Raw genomic sequence first — 27,707 nt, forward strand, 5'->3', positions numbered from 1 at the left:
CCGTCTCAAAAGAAAAAAAAAGAAAGAAGAGAAAAATAAATTAAGATGAACTCCCTTCGGTCAGGTGGAATCAGGACGCGCTGGCTTTCTCGCTGGAGTTTCCTGCGGCAGTGCCTGGAGCCCGCTTCCCGTGCAGTCATCCAAGGCACGGCCTCCAGCAGGGGTCGCTGCTTCGCCGCCGCCCTGGCCTCGCGTCCCGCCCGACCCGCTCTCACTGCGGCAGCGCCGGCGGAAGGGGCGGGGCACAGGGAGGGGTGGCCTGGAGGCCTGCAGTCCGCGCGGTTGCGGGGAGGGACGGGAGGCCCTGACGTACAGGTGAGTGCGCCCCTGCTGGCGCGCGGTGCCTTGCCCACGGCCCGCGCCCCCTGTCACTTCGCCCTGCGCCCCTCTGCCCCGCCCACGTTCCCTCCAGTTCTCCCCGTGAGTGTCTCGTGTCCTGCCAGCCTCGGGACGCCCGCGAGCCCAGCGCTGCGCAGGGGCTGTGGCCGTTGAGTGCGGCGCAACCTTCCGCCCTGCGCGGTCTCTCCTGCTGGCTCCGAATGCAGACTGAGAACCCAGGGACGCAGTTGTCCATTTCCTTTGACCTTGGGGACCCAGGAAGGTGCACTGCCCGGGGGGGCGGGGAGGGAGCGAGAGGAACCCTCCCATGTCTCAGCCCGCAGCCACCGAGGTCTCCAAGGGAAGGGAGGGATCTGTAGCTGCATTAGACTTCCAAGCGTTTAGACCAATTTCTCCATCTGACGGAGCGGTGAACGGGCTCAGGAATGTGGAGCGTTTCCTGGAGTCAAATAGGTCAAAGTCTGCGCTGCTTTTCTTACAATCTTCGGTTCAGAATGTATACCTCTCCTGAAGATCTCACCCAAAACCACCTATGAGCCTCTGCCGCGATCATCCCTCCACTCACCACACACGAACGCCAAAGAGGTCTTTTAAAATTAACTCTGTCAGGTGTTCTATCCAAGACCCATCATTGCTTGGTCTTTTCCCAGTTATTCGAATGCACCCGTCCCCTTGATGTATTTTTATTCCACAGGGTGGTGGTGTTTCGTTGTTTTTTAAGACTGTCTCTCTCGCCAAGGCTAGAGTACAGTGGTGTGAACTCCGCTCATTGCAGCTTCCCCCTTGCCAGGTTCAAGCGATTCTCCTGCCTCAGCCTCCCGAGTAGGTGTGACTACAGGTGCATGCCATCACGCGCGGCTAATTTTTTTTTTTTTTTTTCCGAGACGGAGTTTGCTCTTGTTGCCCGGGCTGGAGTGCAATGGAATGATTTCGGCTCACCGCAACCTCCGACCCTCCCCCCGCCCCCAGGTTCAAGTAATTCTCCTGCCTCAGCCTCCCGGGTAGCTGAGATGATAGGCATTCGCCACCACGCCCGGCTAATTTTGTATTTAGTAGAGACAGGGTTTCTCCATGTTGATCAGGCTGGTCTCAAACTCCCAACATCAGGTGATCCGTCCCAAAGTGCTGGGATGACAGACGTGAGCCACCGCGCCCAGCCAAGCCCCTGCCTATTTTTATTTTAGATCTCACTGTGTTGCCCAGCCTGATCGCGAACTTCTGGGCACAAGCAATGCAGTTCTTCTGCCTTGGCCTCCCAAAGTGCTGGGATTATAGGCATAAGCCACCTGCCTGGCCTCCTCCTGCCCTTTCAACCCCCCGTACCCTGCTCCACTTTCTTTCCCCAGAGCATTAACCACCAGCTATCATGTAATTTACAGGAGTTTTTGTTTGTTTGGCTACCTGTTCCCCTTACTAGAATATAAACTCTACAAGAATAGAATCTTCATCTATTTTTTTTTCCTCTGCCGAATTCCTAGTGCCCAGGTTTGTGCTTGGCACATGATAAGTGCTTCACTAAAGGGAGGAGGCCAGTGTTGCTGAAGCTGAATGAGCAAAGGTCAGAGTGGTAGATGAGGCTGGAGAGGAAAAGGGGGTTGCGGGAGCATCAGATTCTGTAGAGCCTTTAGACTGTGGTAGAGTCTTTGCTTTTTTCTGAGTGCTTATGTAGCAATTTGAGGAAAGGAGTGACTTGGTATGAATGACTTTATTATGTACCCACGTGGAGGTGTTAAATAGGCAATTAGATATTGTTGCAGGTCCCCAGGTTCATTGATTCACTAGGAGGGTTCAAAAGACTCAAAGGACTTAAGTCGTGCTCACAGCTGTGATTTATTATCGCAAAAGGAAACAAAGCAAAATAAGGGGAAAAGATGCATGGGACAAAGTCTGGAGGAAACCAGGTTCAGTCTTCTAAGAGTCCTCTCCTAGTGGAGTCACATGGGGTATGCTTAATTCTTGCAGCATCAAATTATGACAAGATGTGAGAGAGATCTATCAGGAAAGCTCATACAGCTGATTTTTCCAATAAAAAGTCACAGAGGTACTGTGCTTAGAATGCGCCAAAATTTCAGCCTCCCAGAAAACGCAGGTGTTCAGAATCAAACACATTGTAGTTTCAGCACAGTCAGCCACTCTTATCCATCTGGGAGTTGTGGGAACCCTCATGAAGTTCAAGTTCCCAAACACTAGCCAAGGGCCAACGCTGCAAGCAGATATTTCTAAGGATAGCAATCTCAGGCCTATTAACTCTTTTCTGCACAGATGTGTGAGTCCAGAATTTGGGAGAAAGTTCTGGAATGAGGATATAGATTAGGATGTAGTTGGCATGTAGGTGGTATTTAAAGCCACAGAAATGACCAGTGTCTTGATAATGCATTTGTTAGAACTAATTGGGTACACTTAAGAGCTGAGCTGCATAAAAATGTAGAAGAGAAGAGGACCAAAGATAGAGCCTTGGGCCCCTCCAACTTTGATGTCAAGGAGGGCCAGGCACAGTGGCTCAGGCCTGTAATCGCAGCACTTTGGGAGGCTGACGCACGCAGATCACTTGAGGTCAGGAGTTCTAGACCAGCCTGGCCAACATGATAAAACCCTGTCTCTACTAAAAATACAAAAATTAGCCTGGCATGGTGGTGGGCGCCTGTAATCCCAGGTACTCTGGAGACTAAGGTAGAAGAATATGGTTTGAACCTGGGAGGCACAGGCTGCAGTGAGCTGAGATCGCACCACTGCCCTCCAGCCTGAACAACACAGGGAGAAGAGAAGGAGGCAGCAAAGGAGTCTTTCTTTTCCTTTTTCTTTTTTTTTTTTGAGGTAGAGTTTTGCTCTTGTTGCTCAGCCTGGAGTGCAATGGCTTGATCTCGGCTCACTGCAGCCTCTGCCTCCCAGGTTCAAGTGATTCTCCTGCCTCAGCCTCCCAAATAGCTGGGATTACAAGTGCTGCTGAAAAGTCAGTTAAGATGAGGACTAACGTGACCTTTTGGATTTAGAAAATGAAAGGAGTAGAATTGAGGAGAGTTAGACAACCATTTTGAGGAATTTTATAGTAAAGAAGAGCAAGATCAGGAGGTTGAGGCAGGAGAATCGCTTGAACCTGGGAAGCAGAGGTTGTAGTGAGCCGAGATCAAACCACTGCACTGCAGCCTGGGCAACAGAGGGAGACTCGGTCTCAAAAAGAAAAAACGTGGTAGCTGAGGAGTGGAGGTGAGAGGCTTGTGTAATCGCCTGCTTCTGAGTGAAAGAAAAGGGACAGGATCCTGCCCTTTACTGTAGCCACCCCCATGTTCACTTATTTCCTCGTGTATGCCAGGAGCCTGGTATAAAGCACACAGTCCTTGTTGTCAGGGAACTGCCATTTAAGTGGAATGTGGGCAAGTAAACTGCCAGGGCACACATGTGAAAGCAGGTCCAGGGGAGGCTGAGCATCCTTGAACGAGAGAAAAATAACAGCGTGTCAATGGAATGGCCCATTAGAAAGCAACAGAATCACTGTTGTAACTCAGTGTTTCCCCATAGCTCCGTTTTAGGCCACCTTTGCTGTCAGAACTTTGTAGGCATCCTTGCTCTGAGCTCTGGCTGGTGCATCCCTCAGCCTCCCTTGGACCTGCTTTTACTTGGGTGCCCTGGCAGTCAGTTTACTTGGCCACATTCCACTTAAACGGCAGTTCTCTGACGATAAGGACTATGTTTTATATTAAACCTACCCAGGCACTTGTGAGCAAACGAATGAATTTGGGGGTGGTTACAGTGATGGGCAGGATGCTCATTTCATTTCTAGAAATTGAATCTGCAGTCATTCACTGGTGTATGTCCTGAGCAGAGGAGTGAAGAACAGGGCACTGTGTAGGCCCTATCACTACCCTTAGAGTTTAGGAGATAATTTGTGACCTAATTCAAAAGTAACTAAAAACATATAGTGTTGGTGCAATCAGAGTATGGAAAAGGACATGTGGGGCATGACTTGGTAGAGGAGGACGGGGCTCATGTGGATTCTGGAGAAAGAGGAGACCGTGACAAAAAGACAGGAATTTTTCAGTAGTAGATTTTTTTTTTTTTTTTTTTTTTTTTTTTTTGAGATGGAGTTTTGTTGGCCAGGCTGGAGTGCAATGGCATGATCCTGGCTCACCGCGACCTCCACCTCTTGGGTCCAAGCAGTTCTTCTGCCTACCTCAGCCTTCTGAGTAGTTGGGATTACAGGTGTATGCCACCATACCCAGCTAATTTTTGTATTACTTGTAGAGATGGGGTCTCACCATGTCAGCCAGGCTGGTCTCAAACTCCTGACCTCAGGTTATCCACCCACCTCAGCCTCCCAAAGTGCTGGAATTACAGGCATGAGCCACCACACCCGGCATTTTTTTTTTTCTATTTTCCAAATGAACTGTAAGCCCAGTATTCTCCAGTGCTGCTTCAGTTGTAGAGCTAGATGTCTGGTTAGCTTTCTTCTCTGGCACTCCACTTCCAACTCAGGGCTCCCCTGACCAGTTTCAAAGTTCTAGGTTCCTCCCTTGTGACCCTGAATGTCCATTGCCAACATCTACAAATGGTTGTCATGTCCAGCAAGAATTAGGTTAATGTGTTTTCTCAATTTTATGCTTTTAATGAATTTTTTCTAAGCTTCCAACATTTTGCCAACGTTTTCCTGCTACAAAGTTAAGCTGATCACAGTGACAGGTAGTGAGTAGCTAATAAACACAGGGAATACTTGGCTTGACATTTTGGTATGTTTGTTGAATTTACAAGTGCATCTGATTTTAAATAGTTATTTTCTGTTAGGAAACGTTTCCTAATGCAGGTAAATCTAACTACTTGTGACATGGGCAGAGAGCCACATCATATCTAGGCATTCCTCAAAGTAAACAGTGGTGTGGTATAAAGCTAGGACTTTTTTCCAAGGGCAGGAAAAGAGTGTAAAAAAGATATTTTAAAAATAAAACTAGGACTTATGGATGGGGAATGTGGACAGCGAGAGTCTGACACAGAAACAGGACTTCCCACCCCTCGCCGTGGGTGCTTCCCTTCCCCAGGTGTCTTCTTTTAGGATTTCTTCTAAGTTGGGGCAGCTGTTCCCCCCACTCTTCTAGATGGTGAGTTTTTTGTTTGTTGGTTTTTTTTTTTTTTTTTTTTTTTGGTAGTGAGTTTTTATTCAAGAAAATAAGAAAACAGATGTCTGGTTGCGGAAGAAAGAGCACTTAACTTGGAGTCAGAAAACTGATGGACAGTTCAGCTTGGTAGTAATGAGTCTAGGCTTTGGATGCCTGAATTTGAATCCACTTAGTATCTGTGTGACCCGGTAACTGAGATGGGCTTGTTGCAAGGAATACATGAGTTAACATGTATCGAGCAATGCCTGGCCCACAGTAAAAACAATGAGCCTTAAGAAGACTTGATCTTGGGATCCCAGCCCTGTCATTTACTAGCTGTGCCACTTAGCTTATTCTTAAATTGCTTCAACTCTCATTTGTACTCATCTGTAAAATGAGGGAACTGCACAGTCATCCCTCTGAGGCTGCTCTTTTTTTTTAAACAGAGTTTTGTTCTTGTTGCCCAGACTGGAGTGCAGTGGCTCGATCTCAGCTCACTGCAACATCCATCTGCCTCCCGGGCTCAAGCAATTTTCCTGCCTCAGCCTCCCTAGTAACTGGGATTACAAGTACTACCACACCCAGCTAAGTTTTTGTATTTTTAGTAGAGATGGGGTTTCGCCATGTTGGCCAGGCTGGTCTCGAACTCCTGACCTCAGATGATCCACCCACCTTGTCCTCCCAAAGTGCTGGGATTACAGGTGTGAGCCACCACACCCAGCAAGGCTGCCCTTTTCATCTCTGCAGATACATATGGCTCTGCAAGGGAAGTATTATCAGTTGGGGTGGAACATGCAGCCAGGACCTGAGCTCCAAGGTCTATAGTAAATACATTTTACATGACAACTCGATGTGTGTGTAATTGTAGGAAAAGATTCATGAAATAACATTTACTTTTGCTATATTTAATACACTGTAATCTATATTCTTCAATTCTAGTTCTTAAAAAGTAAAACTTTTTTTTTTTTTTTGAGACAGACTTGTTCTTTTTGTCCAGGCTGGAGTGCAATGGCGTAATCTCAGCTCACTGCAAACTCCGCCTCCCAGGTTCAAGCGATCTCCTCCCTTAGCTTCCCAAGTAGCTAGGATTACAGGTGCCCACCACCATACCCAGCTAATTTTTGTATTTTTAGCTGAGATGGGGTTTCACCACTTTGGCCAGGCTGGTCTTGAACTCCTGACCTCAGGTGATCCGCCTGTCTCAGCCTCCCAAAGTGTTGGGATTACAGGCGTGAGTCACCACACCCAACAAAAAAACTTTTAATAATGACTCTGAAACTTAGGACCAGCACAGACTTCTTGAGGGTGATGTTAGAGAGCTCTGGCCACCTATGGCTAACCTTTCTGTGTGTTTTGGGTGGTTGGGAAAATATGAGAGGCTGTGCTCATGAGTTAATTATTTTTCTTCAAATTTTACGTTGTGAAGGATCTGTGCCAAAATCTTACAGTGGTTAACATAGAGTAGACTATGGCTGGTTTTAATTTTTCTTTTCTTTTTTTTTTTTTGAGATGGAGTTTTGCCATTAGCCAGGCTTGGTGGCATGCACATGTAGTCCCAGCTACTCAGGAGGCTGAGGCAGAAGAATTGCTTGAACCTGGGAGACGGAGGTTTCAGTGAGCTGAGATTGCACCATTGCACTCCAGCCTGGGTGACAGAGTCAGACTCTGTCTCAAAAAAAGAAGGCTGGGTGCAGTGGCTCATGCCTGTAATCCCAACACTTTGGGAGGCTGAGGCAGGCAGATCACGAGGTCAGGAGTTTGAGACCAGCCTGGCCAACATAGTGAAACCTTGTCTCCACTAAAAATACAAAAAAATTAGTCAGGCATGGTCGCACATGTCTAATCCCAGCTGCTCGGGGCTGAGGCAAGAGAATCCCTTGAACCAGGGAGGTGGAGGTTACAGTGAGCTAAGGATCGTACCATTGCACTCCAGCCTGGGCAACAGGAGTGAAATTCTGTTTCAAAAAACAAACAAGCAACCCCCCCTCCGCCCCAAAACCAGGAAACCTTTCAGTGCCACAGAAAATAGACTATGGAATGCAATAAGAATATCTCTGCCTCGGCTGGACATGGTGGCTCACGCCTGTAATCCCAGCACTTTGGGAGGCCAAGGCAGATGGATCACCTGAGGTCGGGAGTTTGAGACCAGCCTGACCAACATGAAAAAAAATCCCATCTCTACTAAAAATACAAAATTAGCCAGGTGTGGTGGTGCATGGCCGCAATCCCAGCTACTCAGGAGTGTGAGGCAGGAGAATTGCTTGAATCCAGGAGGCAGAGGCTGTGGTGAGCTGAGATCACGCCATTGTACTCTAGCCTCGGCCACAAGATCAAAACTCCATCTCAAAACAAAAACAAATCATTGAGAACTACTGTTAATTTTTTTTTTTTTTTTGAGCAGTCAGTACCCAGAGCTAATCTGGGGGAGGGGGAAGAGCAGAACCAGTGCTTTCACTATACTAGTATCACATCAGACCTTCCTGACAATCCTATGCGCTAAGCACATTACTTGCAGCTGGAAGAGTCACTATGCTGTGGTATATGGCCTTCGGCACATGCAGGTTGATATGACTTTTTGTAGGAGTGCATAAGTATAGGACTAGACATAAAGTGTTCGTAGTGCATATGGTTTATGTTGTAAGAATGTCATGACACTGCACTTGTGAGATAAAACTGATTTATTATTTGTTTCAGGTTATAAACACCATGGCTATGACTAGTGTCAAATTGCTTGCTGGTGTTTTAAGAAAGCCAGATGCCTGGATTGGACTCTGGAGTGTTCTCCGAGGGACACCTTCATCACAAAAACTCTGCGCTTCCTGGAATCGATACTTGTATTTTTCTAGTACCAAGTTACGTGCACCAAATTATAAAACACTTTTCTGTAATCTTTTCTCACTGAGACTCCCAGGGCTTTTAATATCTCCAGAATATATTTTTCCATTTTCCCTAAGACTCAAAAGTAATATAAGCTCTAAAAAATCTAAAAAGTCTCTGCAAAAAGTAGATGATGAAGACTCTGATGCAGAAAGTGATCATGACGAGATGAGTGAGCAGGAAGAGGAGTTTGAGGATGACCCTACTGTAGTCAAAGACTATAAAGACTTGGAAAAAACAGTGCAGTCTTTCCGATATGATGTTGTCCTGAAGACAGGCCTAGATATTGGGAGAAAGTGAGTATGATACACATTTCATTATAAACTCACTCGTCTTGTTATTTTAATGCAGCATGACAAATCACTTGGCCCATATCATGGTGAAGAATAACCACAACAAAAGGACCTTTATAGGTAACCTGTTTCAATTATTTCATTTTATAGATGAGAAAACTGATTTCCAAAGAAGTCACAAGTGACTGCCTGCAAATCCCATGTGCCATATTTCCTTGAATGTAAGACACAGTTGACTGTAAGATGAACCACTGATTTAATAACAGCTTCTTGAGGAGAAAATGAATCACCATATTAGATGTATGTAGCAAGCGTAAAATGCATCTGGATATTTCACAAATGCTATAATGTGAGAAGGTACCTCTTAGAATTAACAGGATGATGTATAATAAGATGATTGTTAAGAATGCAGGCTTTGGAGCCAGATTATTGGAGTTTTAGTTCTGGTTCTGTGTGACCTCGGGCAAGTTACTTAAAGTTCCTGTGACTCAGTTTCCCATCTGTAAAATGAGGATAGAACCTACTTTAGAGAGTGGTTGCTAGGACTGAGTGAGTATATATCTATCTCAAGCACTTATAATCTTATAATAGTGTCTGGCACATAGTAGGTACTCAATATATGTTGGCTGTTTTGAAGAAAATACTATATATGTTCACATATAGAGGTGTTGAGTATAACTCTTAAGATTTTAATATTCTGATTCTCTCTGCTAGGTTAATTATATAAGAATAGTGGCCTTTATTATTCATTTATTCTTTTTTTTTTTTTTTTTTTTCTCCAGAGGCAGAGTCTTACTCTGTAGCCCAGGCTGGAGTGCAGTGGTGCAATCTCAGTTCACTGCAACCTCTGCTTCCTGGGTCCTGGTTCAAGCAGTTCTGCCTCAGCCTTCTGAGTAGCTGGGATTACAGGCACATGCCACCATGCCCAGGTAATTTTTTTTTTTTTTTAAGTAGCGACGGGGTTTCACCATGTTGGCCAGGCTGGTCTTGAACTCCTGACCTCGTGATTCACCCACCTCAGCCTCCCAAAGTGCTGGGATTACAAGTGTGAGCCACTGTACCCGGCCTGTTCATTTATGCTTTTAGGAATGATTGCAGGCATATTGTATACAAGGCAAGAATTGTGATATTAATAAACTTAAAAAAACTTCTTGCATTATTTGTATCTTTATGACCTAATTTAATGGCATAGTTTAATTTTTTAATTCTTGAAGCTTAAGAGATTCATAAAAATGAGTCAGTTCACAGACCCTGCTCCTGGCATTCTGATCAGGGTGCCATTAGAGAATGTTCTCTATATTCTGGCAGACTCATCAGGGTGCCTCTTCTCTCCCGGAGTAGTTGCTGCTGTTATTAAGCTGAGCTCCACATATCAGTCACCCAGAATCAGATAATCAAAAAAAGGGTAGTGATTTTTAGCTGCTTCCTTCCCTGGTCTGGTTGCCCCAGTGACTTAAGTTCAGAGAGATCAGCAGTCAGATTGGAATTTCCCCAGACAGTACAGACTGGCAGAGGGTTTCTTAATGGCCTTGCTATACACGTGGTGCCTGGTTTTTCTCTTGGTATACAGAGCAGGTACCTGAGGGAAAGGAAATGCCCACTCACTCTAGCTGTCATGAATCATCAGAGCTACAGCCTGACCATGTGGTCTCTGCACTGGGAGTCAGGTGGAGCCCCTGTCCAGAATGGAGCTTGACATGTATACTAAAACCTCTCTTAAGGCTCCATCCAGTTAACTTCCCAAGAGCATTAGCAAATCTTTGCAGCAGTTAAACATCTGTTTAGAAATGCCCTCTCATCTCCCTGTATTAGATACATACCAGAACAGGTGACTTTCACTTTCCCAGTACTCAAAATGGAGACTCTGGGGAGTCACTGTCCAAATAAACATTAATGGCAAGTGTTTCTCTCAAACTTACATACAGTTGATACTTGAACAATGTGGGGGTTAGGGGTGCCAACCTCCGTGGGGTTGAGAAGCTACTTGTAAACTCCGAAAACTTAGCTACTAATATTTCGACATTCAGAAAACTTGACTACTAATATGGTCTACTGTTGACCCTGTTGACTGAAGGCCTTACTGATACACAGTTACAATAAAGTAAGCTAGAGAAAAGAAAATATTATTAAGAAAATCATAAGAGGATGAAAATACATTTATTTAGAGACAGAGTCTCTGTCACCAGACTGGAGTACAGTGGCCCAGTCTTGTCTCGCTGCAGCCTCCACCTCGTGGATTCAAGTGATTCTGCCTCAGCTTCCCAAGTAGCTGGGACTACGGGCGCACGCCACCATGCCCAGCTAATTTTTGTATTTTTAGTAGAGACGGGGTTTCGCCATGTTGGCCAGGATGGTCTCAACCTCTTGACCTCGTGATTCGCCCGCTTTGGCCTCCCAAAATTCTGGGATTACAGGTGTGAGCCACTTTGCCTGGCCTATTTACTTTTTTTTTTTTTTTTTTTAAGCTGGAGTGTAGCAGCGTGATCTCAGCTCACTGCAACTTCCACCTCCCAGGTCAAGCGATTCTCCTGCCTCAGCCTCCTGAGTAGCTGGGACTACACACATGCACCACCATGCCCAGCTAGTTTTGTTTTGTTTTGTATTTTTTAGTTGATAAAGGGTTTCATTATGTTAGCCAGGCTGGTCTTGAACTCCCTACCTCATGATCCACCTGTCTTGGCCTCTGAAAGTGCTGGGATTACAGGTGTGAGCCACCCACACCCGGCCCTATTTACTATTTATTAAGTGGAAGTGGATCATCATGAAAGTCTTCATCCTGGTCATCTTCACCTTGAGTAGGCAGAAGAGGAGGAGGAGGAAGAGGAATTGGACTTGCTGTCTCAGGGGTGGCAGAGGCTGAAGGAAATCTGCATGTAAGTGAATCTGCACAGTTTGGACCTGTGTTGGCCAAGGATCAACTGCAATTGTTTTGAGTGTATGTCTACATTTTAAAGCACTTTACCTTTAAAAAGAGATTTGAGGATACAAGTGCAGTTTTGTTACATGGATACATTTTATAGTGATGAAGTCTGCTTAGTGTACCCATCACCCTAAATGTGTACATTGTTGCTTTCTTTTTTGTAGCAAAGTAGAAGATGCATTCTACAAAGGTGAACTCAGGCTGAATGAGGAAAAATTATGGAAGAAAAGCAGAACGGTGAGATACTAACCTAAAATAGCCAGATGTTTTTGTCTCTTGCTCTGTTAGTACTCAATTACTGCTGCCCCAAAATTTCCCTCTGGCCCCTCTTCTTTCTCTGAGGTCCTCTGTGGTCCTCCAGTTCAAGCTGGTGGGAGTCACATACAGCCTTCAATCACACAAGCACTTTCACTTTTGCAGCCTTAATGATCCTCTGATAAAGCTTCTCCCTTTTTAAATTTTAGAATAAGCCACTGTTAGAAATGGCAGAAATCCATTAATTAAACTTCCAGGTCATTAATGTTAGCCCTCATGGAATCCTCATAATAAGATTTCAAAGAAACATTTGATCCACCTAGAGGTGTTCTTTGGCTGATGGTATCTGAGCAGATGTGTAATTCTGTACAACTCCGCAGTACCCACCGAGTGCTTGCTGGATGCATGGCTTTGTGTGCAGAGCAGCTATAAAAAGATGTGTTCTGTATTTTCTGACAAATCCATATCAATACTGTTGTTAAGTGAAAGTCAGTTACAAGAAAATGTGTTTCCAGGCTCCCCCCATTTTTTTTTTTTTTTTTTTTTTTTGAGATGGAGTTTTACCCTTGTTACCCAGGCTGGAGTGCAATGGCATGATCTTGGCTCACCGCAACCTCCGCCTCCTGAGTTCAAGCAATTCTCCTGCCTCAGCCTCCCAAGTAGTTGGGACTACAGGGGAGCACCACCATGCCCAGCTAATTTTTGTATTTTTAGTAGAGATGGGGTTTCACCTTGTTGACCAGGATGGTCATGATCTCTTGACCTCGTATCTATCCGCCTTGGCTTCTCAAAGTGCTGGGATTATAGGTGTGAGCCACCGTGCCCAGGTCCCCCCCCCTTTTTTTTTGAGATGGAGCCTCGCTCTGTGTCACACAAGTTGGAGTGCAGTGGCATGATCTCAACTCACTGCAGCCTCTGCCTCCAGGTTCCAGTGATTCTCCTGCTTCAGCCTCCTGGGTAGCTGGAATTACAGGCATGTACCACCATGCCCGGCTAATTTTTATATTTTCAGTAGAGAAGGGGTTTCTCCATGTTGGCCAGGTTGGTCTCAAACTCCTGACATCAGCTGATCCGCCCACCTCGGCCTTCCAAAGTGCTGGGGCTGCAAATGTGAGCCACCACGCCCAGCCCAGTCTCCACTTTTCTAACAATAAATCATATATAAAAATTCTGGGGCACAGTGGCTCACACTTGTAATCCCAGGACTTTGGGAGCTGAGGCCAGCAGATTGCTTGGGCGCAGGAGTTCAAGACCAGCCTGGGCAACATGACAAAACTCTGTCTCTATAAAAAAATACAAAAAATTAGCCAGGTGTGGGGTGGGTGTTTATCTCAGCTTCTCGGGAGGCTGAGATGGGAGGATTACCTGAGCTTGGGAGGTCAAGGCTGCAGTGAGCCATAATCATGCCACTGTACTCCAGTTTGGGTGACAGAGACCTGTCCAAAAAAAAAAAAAAAAAAAAATCCTGGTAGAAAATATATTTTTGTAAAAGTAAATTACATATATACAAACATCTGGAATTAAAATACTGCTGTTACTAGTATTTAAGTGAAACATTATGGGTTATATTGATTTTGTTCATGCTTTTATTTTCTGAATTTTTTACCATTAGTATAAAAATTGGAAAAATACTGATTAAAAAAGTTAACAAAACACAATGAAAAGATATGACAGAGACCCTTAAAAACTGTGAAAGACCAGACGCGGTGGCTCACACCTATAATCCCAGCACTTTGGGAGGCCGAGGCGGGTGGATCATGAGGTCAAGAGATCGAGACCATCCTGGTCAACATGCTGAAACCCCGTCTCTACTAAAAATACAAAAATTAGCTGGGCATGGTGGTGCACGCCTGTAGTCCCAGCTACTTGGGAGGCTGAGGCAGGAGAATTGCTTGAACCCAAGAGGCGGAGGTTGTGAGCCAAGATTGTGCCATTGCACTCCAGCCTGGGTAACGAGAGCTAAACTCCGTCAAAAAAAAAAAACTGAAAGACAAAAGACATGAGGTATTGGAAGGTATAATCTAACTCAGTGTTCCAGGAACAAAGGTTCCAGAGAAGTTAGACATACTTTGGAGATTGTTTTTATTTCATCTTCTTTCATATTTCAAAACACCCCTGGGGATGGAAGATCTGAGCTATATCCGGTTGCCCTAGGACTTGGGGCATTGAGGCTGTCAGCTGTCAGCCATGCATTTGGGTGAGCACTGAGGCTTCCTGCAGTCCTTGCTAACTGGGATCATGCAGGTTCTTGCAGCAGTGTGGGCAGGAGGGAAAACTCCCCCATGCTGTCTCAGCCCCCACCTCACAGGCCCTGGTGATCCACCTGACTTGAGCTGGCATGTTTGCACTGCAGCTGTCTACTATTATTCAGTGAGCTGCACGCAGTCATAAGCGCTTCTCATCTCTGAATTTCTTTTTCCTGACTGTAGCCTGCCCTCCTTCTAAGCTGCAGTATTCCAAAAACAAGATATGTTCTTGGAGTAAGGAATGATTACTCCCTGAACACCCTGTCTCTGTGCTGGGGCCTCATTTACAAACCCCACTAGACTATTTTTCTCCCCGTTTTGTGATGATGTTAACTACAGCCTAATTGCTGCTGCTTCATTCTGCCTTGGGTGTTTAGTTGTCTCAGCTGCCTTCCAGGTTTCTCATGAGGGTCAGCAGAGGAAGGGGGCATTATTAACACTAAGCTGTCTTGTTACTAGGAGGCCTGGTAGCCATAGAAACTGCAGCTGACTGGAAATTTGAAATGTAGATATTTGGAACAGCCCCTAATCTCCGCCAGTTTTGCTTTGTGTCTGGTGAGGGACAGGGCCTTGGAGGGGAATAAAAAATATCTTGCCTTCCCTGCTCTGCTCTTTGGAGCCAGTGCCTAGCTGCTGGCCCCAAAGGGTCAGGTGCTTGTCTGATGCTGCAGCTCTAACCCTGGCTGCCTGCAGTTCAGCAGAGCTTTTCTTTGAGCTGAAAACAGGTGGAACCCAGAGCTGAGTAACTGTTGATTAAGCAGTGGGTGTGTGGTGCCCAAGTATGGGGACTGAATCTTTCCTAAACTCATCTCTTCTTGGGATCAGTTGGGTAAGGAGAAAGACGCCTTCTCTGTGCTACAAGGAAGCCCCAGAGGGATTCATTCTTTAGCCACACACTGGCCTCTCTTTTGAGAGGCTGACATCATGCACAATATCTCTATGGAAAGATATACATAGAGTATCCTTTTCTTTGTATATCTTTTTTCTTTTCGTTGGAGACTGGGTCTTGCTTGGTTGCCTAGGCTGGAGTGCAGTGGTGTAACCACAGCTCATTGCAGCCTTGACCTTCCGGGCTCAAGTGATCTTTCCACCTCAGCCTCCCAAGTAGCTGGTACTACAGGCACACCACCACACCTGGCAAATTTTTTATTTTTGGTAGAGACAGGGTCTCACTGTGTGATCTAGGCTGGTCTTGAACTCCTGACCTCAAATGATCTGCCCACTTAGACCTCCCAAAGTGCTGAGATTACAGGCATGAGACACCACACCTGGCCTATATACCTTTTCTTTGTATACCCTTTTGTGTCTTCTAAATTTTATATCACATGCATATATTACTTATTAAAAGAATTTTAGGCCCAGCACAATGGCTCATCCCTGTAATCCCAGCACTTTGGGAGGCCAAAACCCCATCTCTACTAAAAATACAGAAAATTACTTCCAGCTATTCGGGAGGCTGAGGCAGGAGAATCGCTTAAACCCGGAAGGTGGAGGTTGCAGTGAGCTGAGATCATACCACTGCACTCCAGCCTGGGTGACAGAGTGAAACTCCTTTTTTTTTTTTTTAAAGAATTTTATCTGGGCAAGGTAGTGCATGCCTGTAGTCCCAGCCACTTGGGAAGCTGAGGCAAGAGTGTCATTGAGCTCAGGAGCTTAGACTGCAGTGCACTGTGATTGTGTCTATGAATAGCTACTGCATTCCACCCTGCACAACATGTGAGACCCATCTCTAAACTTTTTAAAATAATAATTTTAATGAAATAAGGTTATGCCAAAAAAGGTAAAGCAGAGTTCCTAAGCCTTGTTTTTCTAGACAGATTTTTTAAATGTCCACACAGGCCGAAGTAGTCTTGTTAAACACTGAACCCATTGTTACTGATTCCTGAAAAAAATAAATAAAAATTGAATCCAGGGTCAGGTGTAGCGGCTCATACCTGTAATCCCAGCACTTTGGGAGATTGAAGCGGGCAGATCATGAGGTCAAGAGTTCAAGACCATCCTGGCCATCATGGTGAAACCTCGTCTCTACCAAAAACACAAAAGATTAGCCAAGCGTGGTGGTGTATGCCTCTAGTTCCAGCTACTTGGAAGGCTGAGGCAGGACAGTCACTTGAACCTGGGAGGCAGAGGTTGCAATGAGCTGAGATTGTGCTGCTGCACTCCAGCCTGGTGACAGCAAGACTCCATCTCAAAAAAAAAAAAAAATTGAACCCAGCGAAACTACAGAAAGGTGGAACTCCCCCTACCCCTGCCCAGATAATAACCTATGTTGTTCTATTCCTCAAACCCAAGGAGAGAAACAGTCTTGACCATAGCTGTGGTATGAGCCTTTCTGTTTCTCAGCCCACAGGAGAGGAAGTTAATGGTTTAAAATCCGCCCCTGCATGAGTTTTATATCCAGTTCCTGTGGGCTTCCTGGATTGGTCAGTATAGGGTTGTGGCAAGCAGGTGTGCATGCCATGTTGTGGACTGACTACTGGGCCTGCAGAGGTCTTGAGTGGGTGGGAGAATAGGCATGGGCTTGTTCTGGTGAGGTTCAAAGGTTTCACAGTCTGAAGTTGTATCTGCCTTAGAGAACATTAATTGGAAAATAAAGGTCAGCATTTTGACACCATACTTCTTAAACAGAAGCCCTCCAGTAGCCTTATAAATGGCCATGTGTGCCCACTTACTGTCAGTGGTCCACACATGGGCTTGCTCACCCCATACTGGAAGCAGTGGTGAGGGTAATGAGATGGCCCCCAATCATCCCTGGCTTATGTTTTAGAAGTGGGAGCATGTGGCACCTGGGTCTGTTTGGTCCTTCTTGAGTGTCTGGAAAGATCCCTTGAGATCATGAGCTGCCTGGACCAGGTAGCTGTCTTGGGCTGTCCATACCTTCAGCACAGACCAGCACAGACCAGTTAGGTCTCGGAGCTGACATAACTGCCCCAGGGTGTGCATTGCACTGCCTCAACTGAAGCTGCCTTCTATGCAAGAATGGGTTTGACCTCAGCCTTTTAACCCATTGAATCAGATCCAACTCTACCTTCTGTGGCATTCCACCTTTGTGAGTTGAGGCAAGCATTGCCTGGAAATTGTCTTCCCAGTGCATGTAGTAATTACTGTGCACACAGTCTCTAAGACTGCCCCTGCTTTGTCTTGTTTGCCAGCATTACCAAGATAAATGTGTCCATTCAAATAGATGTATTTGAGCTACTCTGTACTATTAGTAACATAAAGGAAAAAGAAATGAAGAGTGGAGGACAGTGGAATAATAGGAAGGCAGGCACAGGGGTGATGGGCAGTGTTTCTCAGGGTTTCTTCGAGCAGGATTGGGGGCGACGTGGAAACCTAAAAATGGGAAAGAATTTAGACTGCTGGGAGATCTCAGGGCAAGGGGTGATATTGTGGGGTTGTTAGAAGGAGCATTTGTTGTGTTGCATTGACTGGTTATCGCTTGTATACGATTCTTTAGGTTAAGAGATTAATCAGAAAACACAGGATCCAAATAAAAGAAGGAGAAAGATAGGTATCAGAGGACAAAGGATTGGAAGAAGCCATGACACACAGAGTGTCCAGCCAGCCAGGCAGTTTCAGTATAACCATTTGCCTGATTATCGAGCTTTTGGGCCCTGTCCTTTAAATCTCTTGGCATCATATACGAGGCCGGACTGGTTTACATAAAAACAACATTCTTCATTTAGGAATAGGTAAAGACCTCCTTTTTCAGCAGTCAGTAAATCAAGACCTCTACAGTTCTGGAGGACAGCTGCAGCCAGGAAATTTACTTGAGCTTGAAGAAGGAGTAGTGATTGGGTTAATTCTGCAGCGCTAGCAGATACATCATTAGAGAGGCTACAGAAGGTGACGATTGAAGTAGTAAGGCCCACTATGCCTATGCTGAAGTAATTCCCAACCTTGCAAGTAACGGGATCAATGGAATGACCCGCTTGGTCATGTCAGGAGCTCCAGGGGAGCAGGGAGTCTTTCGTCTCTGTTGGCAAACTAAATTTTCAGAGTAAGGAAAACTAGGGCACAAGTGCCTGTCCAGTCGGTAGGAAGGCAGATGTAAGAACCACAGAGGGAAAAAAGTCCTTGGCTTAGACAGAACTGGAAGTGTAAACTGCAAAGATGAGAAAGTGTTCTGGGGGGGATTGGCATCATGTACCCAAATGCCAAGGGAACCAGCAAGGGCTGCGGTTGTTAAAGGTTGTAGTGGGGCTTGGTAGGGTAACTGTGTGGAGGGAGAGATACTGTTTTCACAGTGTATGAGGAAGCGTGTGGTATCTGAGTAACCACTCCCTTTTATTAAAAGGATAGGTATAAGCAGGCAGGAAGAAGGGTCTGAAGGAGAGTCTCATGAAGGGGAGGGTAGCCAAGGATGGAGTGAGAGACAGGGTAAATGCCTACCTCGGCAAAACTTGAAGCTTATTTGCCAATCTTGTCTAGGGGAAAATTCGCAGGCCTGATGTGTAGGGAAAAGAGGGATGGGTCTGAGAAAGCCCTGAGGAGTCAGAGTGACAGAACATTGAGAAGGGATTGTTTCGAGGATGGACTTCCATGATGGAAAAGAAATAAGGGGTTTTAAAAGATGAGCCACGGGCATGTATTCTATGAGGAAATGGTTATGAAGGGATGAGAAGACAGTGAACTTGTGAGGCAGGGAGGAGGAACTTCCTGTGGTTTGAGAACCATTTGCCTTATGTAGGAAGTGCCTGGTAAAGGGAGTTTTTGGAGGAGGAATAGGTAGGGGAGATAGATGAGAAGGAAAAAATACTAGTCTTGTGGGGGAGATATTGGGGTGTCTGTTGGTTCTTTGCTGTTTTGTCACCTAAGGCATCTCCTTGGGCAATAGAATCTGAAGGTTTTTGGTGTTCTCGGCAGTGGATATGGCAGCATGGTGGTGTAGGATGTGGAAGGGGTAGAGTCAGTATAGCTATTAGTAGTCCTTTGGCAAGAGTAAGAGCATGTGTTAAGGCAGTCAGTCCAGCTTGCTGAGAAGTAGTGGAAGAGGGGAGTGTGGCAGCCTCAATAATAGATGGGTGGGATACAACAGCATAACCAGCTTTGACAAGTGCCAACCAACTGGGCTTGGAGGAATTGCCATCGATAAATCATGTGGGATCTGGAATAGGAAAAAGAGAAATATGGAGAAATGGGGAGGATGCTATATGGATTAGGGAGATACAGTCATGGGATTCAGGGTTTATGTTAGTTATAAGTGAGAGGCTGGGTTAAAGTCAGGACCGAGAGCAAGGGTTCCGGTGGGGGTTTCAAGAGTGCATAAAGCTGGAGAAGGCGAGGGGCTGAAAGTAAGTGGGTAAGTGTGAAAAAGAAACTAAACTTTGGAGATTGTGTGAGCAATAGAGTAAGTGGAGCATAGCCAATAATTTTAAGGGATTCTAGGAGTATTACAGCCGCAGCTGCTGTGGTGCATAAACATGCCGGCCAGCCCAGGACTGTGAGGTCAAGTTGTTTAGACAAGGTGACTGCTCATGGTCCTGGCTCTTGTGTAAGAACCCCGACTGCACAGCCCTTTACTTCTGCTGTGTGAAGGCAGAAGGGTTGGGAGAGTTGGGGAGTGCTAGTGTACGGGCTGTTTCTAAGGCCGCCTTGAATTGGGGAAGAATTGTTGGTCTATGGGGTCAGCTAAGTTTCCTTTTGTAAGTTTATAAGTGGTTTGGTTAGTAGGGCAGAACCTGGTATTCCAGCCTACACCACCTAGGAGGAAGAGAAGCTGCTGTATAGTGGTTGGGGTTGGGGTTTGGGAAATTAACTGAATACAGGCAGGGAGATCTCCTGTGTGTATGCTGGCGAAGGAGTATACTGAGATAGGTAACGGATGGGGAAGAAATTTGGGCTTTAGAAAAAAAGCATTTTTGAGGTCAAGAACAGAGTAGTGAGTTGTGAAAGGGGGTATGGAAGATAGGAGGGTATAGGGGTTTGGTACAACCAGGCGGATGGGAAGTACAATCCGATTGATGAGGCAGAGGTCTTAGACTAGCCTGTAGAATTTGTCTGGTTTTTTGGACAGGTAGGATAGGGGAATTGTAAGGAGAGTTAGTGGTAACTAAAAGGCCATGTTGTAGTGAGTAATAACAGGCTTTAGGCCTTTTAAGGCCTTTGTGCTGGGATGGGCTGCTGGCGCTGGACAGGATAAGGGTGGTTAGGTTTTAAGGGGATGATGAAGGGTGAGTGAATTCTGGCAAGGGATGGGGAGGTGGTTTCCCACACCCTAGGGTTAAGGTTGGGGGACATACAGGGAGCTACTGAGGGAGGTATGAGGTATGAGGAGGGCGGCAATGAGGTGTGGCTGTAGCCCAAGAATAGTTAAGGCGGACAATTTTGCTAGGATATCTTGGCTTATCAGGGGAACTGGACAAGTGGGGACCTAAGATTAGGGAAGAATGTGGAAAGGAGTGCTGGCCTAATTGACACCAGATTTGGGGAGTTTTGAGAGGCCTGGAGGCCTTGCCGTCAATTTCCACAACAGTTATGGAGGCCAAGGAGACAGGTCCTTGTAAAGAAGGTAGCATGGAGTGGGTGGCCCCGTGTTGATTAAGAAGGGGATGGACTTACCCTCCTCGGTAAGAGTTACCCAAAGCTCGGTGTCCGTGAAGGTCCAGGGGCCTCTGAGGTGTTCAGGCAGCATCAGTCTTCAGCCACTAAGCTGAAGAGAGCAGGGAAAGAGCCTGAGGGCTATGGGGTTGGGCCCCTGGAGCCTTAGAGACAGTGGTTTGAGTCGGGCAGTCTGACTTCCAGTGAGGTCCCACACAGATGGGACATGGTCTAGGAGGAATCCCTGGCTGTGGGCATTCCTTGGCCCAGTGGCCAGGTTTTCGGCATTTGAAGCAAGGCTTTCGGGGAGGAGGTTCTGAAGAGAAGCCTGGACACTATGGGCCTGATGATCTGAAACTTCTGTGAGCTGAAGGAGAGGCTGGGGTCTGTCTGACAGCTGAGGCAAGCATTTGTAATTCTGAAATACGCTGCTCCTTGGCAGCTTCTTCTCGGTTATTAAACACCTTAAAGGGGAGGTTGATTAGTTCCTGTTGTGGGGGCTGAGGGCCAGATTCTAATTTCTGTAGCTTTTTAAATGTCAGGGGCCGACTGGGTGATAAAATGCATATTAAGCATTCTTCAGGGGTGAGAGTAGAAGGATGATGTTTAAGTCACTCCAGGTAAGATAATAGGACTGAGTTAAATATTGGAACTCTTGTATATATTTAGTAGAATCTGATGAAAAGGAGCCTAACTGTTGGTCAGTTCGGAAAAGGTCAGATAAAGAGAAAGGAATGTGCACCCTAACTATGCCTTTGGCTCCAGCCACCTCTGGAAGGGGGAATTGTTGGGCAGGGGTGGAGGAGGTAGCCACAGAACTGAAGTGTAAGCTGGACCAGGTATGAGGTGGGGAGGTGACAGGAGGGGCATAAGGAAGTGGGTTGTGGGCAGAGGAAGAGGAGAGAGCCTGTGGGGGTGGGGGGGGATGCAGTTAGTGCCTGGTTTGGACAGGCAGGGAGGGGAATGGTCAGAAGAGTTGATGGACAAGGAGGATTCTGGGTTACCGGCAGAGGCAGGAGGGGTGGATGGAAGGTAGAGAGGGAAAATTTGGGACGAGTTGCATTGACAGCAGAGATTAGGGAGGGAATGGAGTGTACAAATGGACATCGGGCACCTTAGGCCATTTGCCCGTTCGTTGAGAAAAATTGTCTAGATCTCACAGAATAGAAAAATCGAAAGTGCTGTTTCTGGCCATTTGGAATCATTGTCTAATTTGTATTGAGGCCAGGCTGTGTTACAGAAAAAATTACACGTTTAGGTTTCAGTTCAGGCAACAGTTGAAGAGGTTTTAGGATGCAGGCTAGAGGCAAAGACAGAGGAATAGAGGACAGAATATTGCCCATAGCAAAGGAGATACGTTTTAAGGAAAGGAGTAGAGAAGACGAGAAGGAGTGAGCAGCTACCAGGGTCTTTAGTAGGCATTGCTGACTAAATCCTAGGCCGTAACAAGGTTGAGTGGTCAAGGCAGGCATCCCCTCGATTGACCAGCCACCAAGGGAAGACTGTCTTCCTGAATCTGTGACCAACATTCGAGGTTTTGAACCCATGGATAAAAGTGTATGTCATTTGTCTCTACTTAGAGAGGGAGACTTGTCTCCTGTTCTCTAAAGGAAAAGAAAGAGGAAAAGACTTGTCTCCTTTTCTCTACCTAGGAGAAAGATTGAAAGGAAAAGAGAGGGCCGGGCGTGGTGGCTCACGCCTGTAATCCCAGCACTTTGGGAGGCCAAGGCGGGTGGATCACTTGAGGTCAGGAGTTCGAGATCTGCCTGGCCAACATGGTGAAACCCCGTCTCTTAAAAAAAAAAAGGAAAAGAGAAAGAGGAAGAGGCTGCTTACCCAATCTGAAGATGGCAAGAGGGTTGTTGGGCTGGTCTGATGTACTGAGGTTGCAAACGGGTCTCTCCACAGAGGGAGAGCAGGGACAGGGGGCTGGTCTCCCCAAAGGGGAGTACCACTGTTCTGGGTTTCAGTACCAAATGTTAAGCACACTCTGAATGAAGAGACCCCCTAAACAGACTTTGTGTAAGCAACATGGCTGTTTATTCACTCAGGGGCAGGCTGAGTCCAAAAACAGTCAGCGGAGGGCAGTGGATATGAGTTGGTTTTATAGGTTTGGGGTAGGCAGTGGAAAGTTACAGAAGTTACAGTTCAGGGCAGTTTTTGCAAGCTGGGAGGGGGTCATTGAGTCCGGAGTCACAAGGTTGACCTATCAGTTGAGCAAGGTCAGATACAAAGTCCAGTTGCCTTATCAGTTGAGGCAGAAATAAGGAATAGAAGAATGTTTCAAAGCTGTAATCCCAGCACTTTGGGAGGCCGAGGCGGGTGGATCACAAGGTCAACAGATCGAGACCATCTTGGTCAACATGGTGAAACCCCGTCTCTACTAAAATTACAAAAAATTAGCTGGGCATGGTGGTGCGTGCCTGTAATCCCAGCTGCTCGGGAGGCTGAGGAAGGAGAATTGCCTGAACCCAGGAGGTGGAAATTGCGGTGAGCCGAGATCGCGCCATTGCACTCCAGCCTGGGTAACAAGAGCGAAACTCCGTCTCAAAAAAAAAAAAAAAAAAAAAAAAAAAGTTTCAAAGCGAATTAGGCACTGCAGGGTTGGTCATTCTTCTCTTTTTGTGTTTTTCCAGTTACTTCAGGCTTTCTAGTTCCAGGAACTCCTCTGGAGGTGTATGTGCAGGTCACAGAAGTTACCATGCCGTCCATGGCACAGTCGGCCTAAAAGACCTTCCATGTGGTCCAGGCACAGTGGCTCACAACTGTAATCCCAGCCCTTTGGGAGGTCAAGGCGGGAAGATCACTAGGTCAAGAGATGAGACCATCCTGGCCAACATGGTGAAACACCATCTTTTCTAAAAATACAAAAATTAGTCAGGCATGCTGGTACACACCTGTAGTCCCAGCCACTTCAGAGGCTGAGGCAGAAGAATTGCTTGAACCCGGAAGGCAGAGGTTGCAGTGACTGCTCCACTGTGCTTAGCCTGGTGACAGAGTGAGACTCCATCTCAAAAAAAAAAGACCTTACATGCACAGCGACAAACCACAGCCAGCCAGTTGTTTCTGAAGGAAGGATACTGGTTGATACTGCGCCCCTTATGTTTGAGGCACCCTCCCTCTTTTTTTTTTTTTTTTTTTTTGAGACGAAATTTTGCTCTTGTTACCCAGGCTGGAGTGCAATGGCACGATCTCGGCTCACTGCAACCTCCACCTCCTGGGTTCAAGCAATTCTCCTGCCTCAGCCTCCCAAATAGCTGGGACTACAGGCGCGTGCCACCACACGCAGCTAATTTTTGTATTTTTAGTAGAGACGGGGTTTCACCATGTTGACCAGGATGGTCTCGATCTCTTGACCACGTGATCCACCCGCCTTGGCCTCTCAAAAGTACTAGGATTATAGGCGTGAGCCACCGCGCCCGGCCTTTTTTTTTTTTTTTTTTTTTTTTTAAGATGAAGTCTTCCTCTGTCACCCAGACTAGAGTGCAGTGGGGTGATCTCTGCTCACTGCAATCTCTGCCTCCCAGGTTCAAGCAATTCTCCTGCCTTAGTCTCCTGAATATCTGGGATTAGAGGTGCCTGCCACCATGCCCAGCTAATTTTTTACTTTTAGTAGAGATGGGGTTTCACTATGTTGACCAGGCTGGTCTTAAAACTCCTGACCTCAAGCGATCTGCCTGCCTCAGCCTCCCAAAATGCTGGGATTACAGCTGTGATGGGATTACAGCCATGAGCCACCGCCTGGCTGAGGCTCCCTCCCTTTCATGCTGAGGCACTGGGGATAGGTGACAGTGACTGAGGTCAGAGCCTTTTCTCACCTGCCCCTACTCTGCATCACGATCAGGTGGTGAAAACTCAAAGCAGTAATGTTTGCATTGGCCTGGATTTCCCGAAGTGTAACCAAGCCTCCATTTTCTTTTAATTTTCAGGTCAAAGTGGGAGATACATTGGATGTTCTCATTGGAGAGGATAAAGAAGCAGGAACAGAGACAGTTATGCGGATTCTCCTGAAAAAAGTGTTTGAAGAGAAGACTGAAAGTGACAAATTCAGAGTGTTGTTACGGCGGTGGAAAAACTTAAAGTTGCCTAAGAAGAGAATGTCTAAATAAATGGATTGCTTTATAGCAATAAAGCTGCTTTCTAGTGGTAGAGGAAAGGGTCAACTGAAAAGGAGGACGTTTTTATTAAAATAAAGTTCTCTTAGCGTTTGTGGAATCTGCTGAGCCATTTTGTGGAAATTGGAATTCATATCCGGAGACACTGCCCACGGCCTGCCCCTCCCCACCACTGCCCACCTTGATTCATGCTCCTTTGACCTCTTGTGAGAACCCTTTTGCCCAGAGTGAAACATGTGCAGAATGAACTAAGCCCCAGAGGGTTCTAAGGGCTTGCCTGCTGTTTCCCACATAAACTACCTCAGGAGTCACTATCAAATAAACTGGCCTTGTTGTCTCTTAGTGTTTTTATTTAAAATGTTCCCTGTCCAGCTGGGCCAGATTCCCAGGTTCAGGCTGCTTTAGGCAAAACCAAGCAAAGTCAAGGTACCTTCAGATGGTTAGGGGAGACCCTCTGGAAGAGCCCTTTCTCCCCTGCCCTTCTGAATTACCACCAGGGGCACTTAGCTCCCTTCAGTGTATCTTCACAAGTCTGGATAAATAAAATTGTTAAAACTAATTTCAAACCAGCTAGTTAGAGCCCATTTGAAATTGTTTGGGCCAGGGGGTCCATAAACTAAGGTGGCCAAAGACTTGTTTTTGTATCGCCCTTGAGCTAAGAATGGTTTTTATATCACACACCCAGAGATCCGTGGCCTACAAAATCTAAAATATTTACTTTAAAAAAAACATTTTGGCTGGGCGCAGTGGCTCACACCTCTAATCCCAGCATTTTGGGAGGCCCAGGCAGGCAGATCACCTGAGGTCAGGAGTTTGAGACCAGCCTGGCCAACATGGAGAAACCCCATCTCTACTAAAAATAGAAAATTAGCCAGATGTGGCGGCACATGCCTATAATCCCAGCTGCTGGAGAGGCTGAGGCAAGAGAATCACTTGAACCCGGGAGGCAGAGGTTGTGGTGAGCCGAGATCACACCATTGCACTCCAGACTGGGCAATGAGTGAAAGAAACTCCATCTCAAAAAAAATTTTTTGGCCGGGTGCAGTGGCTCAGGCCTGTAATCCCAGCACTTCAGGAGGCCGAGGCAGGCAGATCACCTGAGGTCAGGAGTTCAAGACCAGCCTGGCTAACATGGTAAAACCCTGTCTCTACTAAACAGAAAACTAGCTGGGCATGGTGGTGGGTGCCTATAATCCCAGCTACTTGGGAGGTTTAGACAAGAGAGTCACTTGAACCTGGGAGTCGGAGGTTGCAGTGAGTCAAGGTCATGCCATTGCACTCCAACCTGGACAAGAGTGAAACTCTGTCTCAAAATTAAAAAAAAAAAACAAAAAACTTTTAGCTGAGAACAGTGGCTTACACCTGCAAACCCAGCATTTTGGGAGGCCAACGCAGGTGGATCGCTTAATCCTAGGAGTTTGAGACCAGCCTGAGGGCGACATAGTGAAACTTCCTCTCTCTTAAAAAAAAAAAAAAAAACCGTACTTTTATAGAGGTGGGTCCTCTGTTGCCCAGGCTGTTTCCAACTTCTGGGCTCAGGTGACACTTCAGCTTACTAAAGTGCTGGGATTACAGGCATGAGCCATTGTGCTTGGCCAATGCCTAAAATATTTACTATCCACTTTACAGAAAAGTTTTTTGACCTGGTTTAGGGTAAAGGTTTAATTTTTGGGTGAAAGGAAATGTACCTGTTTTATCAGTGAAGAGAATAAAACCAATTCTAATTCTTAAAGTGTTATAAAAGGGATGAAAGCTTAACAGAGTAGTATGGTGGTGTAGACACACATAATGTACATTATCTAAGAAAGGACATATGGATAAATAGGCCAGTCTGTAGATTCCCAGGAGCTGTTTTATGGCACTTGAAGAGGTCTCATCTCCAATAAGATTTGTTAGATTATGTCACATCAAAAAGACTGGCAGACCCAGGCACGGTGACTCACACCTGTAATTCCAACACTTGAGGCTGAGGCAGGTGGATTACTTAAGGTGAGGAATTTGAGACCACCCTGGCCACCATGACAAAACTCCATCTCTAGTAAAAATACAAAAATTAGCCAGGCATGGTGGCACACGCCTGTAGTCTCAGCTACTTGGGAGACTGAGGCAGGAGAATTGCCTGAACCCAGGAGTCAGAGTTTGCAGTGAGCAGAGATCACACCCCTGCACTCCAGCCTGGCTGAGGAGGGAAAGACTCTGTCTACAAACAAAACAAAAAAGACAGAAAAACTCTGTATCTGGGCTCTTATTTGTCCCCTCCCCAGGAATTCCTGAGAATGCTGAATTAGCTGGCAGTGAAGAGAAACTTCTGTAGCCCAAAGCAGTGGGATATTTGGGCCCATGAGTCTGGAACTGATTAACCAGCTTGTTTTTCATAAGACTCAGGAAATTTTTTTTGTTTGTTTTTTTGAGATGGAATCTCTGTCACCCAGGCTGGAGTGCAATGCCACAGTCTCGGCTCACTGCAACCTCTGCCTCCCAGGTTCAAGTGATTCTCCTGCCTCAGCCTCTTGAGTAGCTGGGATTACAGGTGCCCGTCACCACGCCCTCCTAATTTTTGTATTTTTAGTAGAGATAGGGTTTCACCATGTTGGCCAGGCTGGTCTCAAACTCCTGACCTCATGATCTGCCCGCCTTGGCCTCCCAAAGTGTTGGGATTACAAGTGTGAGCCACCGCGCCCAGCCAATTGATATTTATTTGAAAAGTTGCCGGGCGCAGTGGCTCAAGCCTGTAATCCCAGCACTTTGGGAGGCCGAGGCAGGTGGATCACGAGGTCAAGAGATGGAGACCATCCTGGTCAACATGGTGAAACCCCATCTCTACTAAAAATACAAAAAAAAAAATAAGCTGAGCACGGTGGCGCGCGCCTGTAGTCCCAGCTACTCTGGAGGCTGAGGCAGGAGAATTGCCTGAACCCAGGAGGTGGAGGTTGCAGTGGGCCGAGAATGCGCCATTGCACTCCAGCCTGGGTAACAAGAGCGAAACTCCGTCTCGGAAAAAAAAAAAAAAATTATCCCCCAGGAAAAGTAGTAAGTGC

General features: G+C 46.3%; 1 protein-coding gene across 4 annotated transcripts; it reads left to right on the forward strand.

The window, feature by feature from the left end:
* Nucleotides 1-244: 244 nt before the first annotated feature.
* Nucleotides 245-25,006, forward strand: MTRES1 (mitochondrial transcription rescue factor 1). 4 transcript variants are annotated; one of them, XM_054254310.2, is made up of 6 exons: nucleotides 245-315; nucleotides 8,118-8,596; nucleotides 8,744-8,814; nucleotides 11,393-11,466; nucleotides 11,678-11,750; nucleotides 24,484-25,006. In XM_054254310.2, exons 3-6 carry the CDS (start codon nucleotides 8,794-8,796, stop codon nucleotides 24,661-24,663), a joined length of 348 nt encoding a protein of 115 aa, XP_054110285.1. In that variant the 5' UTR covers nucleotides 245-315; nucleotides 8,118-8,596; nucleotides 8,744-8,793; the 3' UTR covers nucleotides 24,664-25,006. The 4 variants fall into 4 exon arrangements, with proteins under 4 accessions (XP_054110285.1, XP_035152322.1, XP_035152321.1 ...); XM_035296431.3 differs by lacking the exons at nucleotides 8,744-8,814; nucleotides 11,393-11,466 and having other exon boundaries at nucleotides 245-601; XM_035296430.3 differs by lacking the exons at nucleotides 8,744-8,814; nucleotides 11,393-11,466 and having other exon boundaries at nucleotides 272-315.
* Nucleotides 25,007-27,707: the final 2,701 nt, after the last annotated feature.

The sequence above is a fragment of the Callithrix jacchus genome, chromosome 4 (assembly GCF_049354715.1).
Source record: "Callithrix jacchus isolate 240 chromosome 4, calJac240_pri, whole genome shotgun sequence".
Lineage (NCBI taxonomy): Eukaryota > Metazoa > Chordata > Mammalia > Primates > Cebidae > Callithrix > Callithrix jacchus.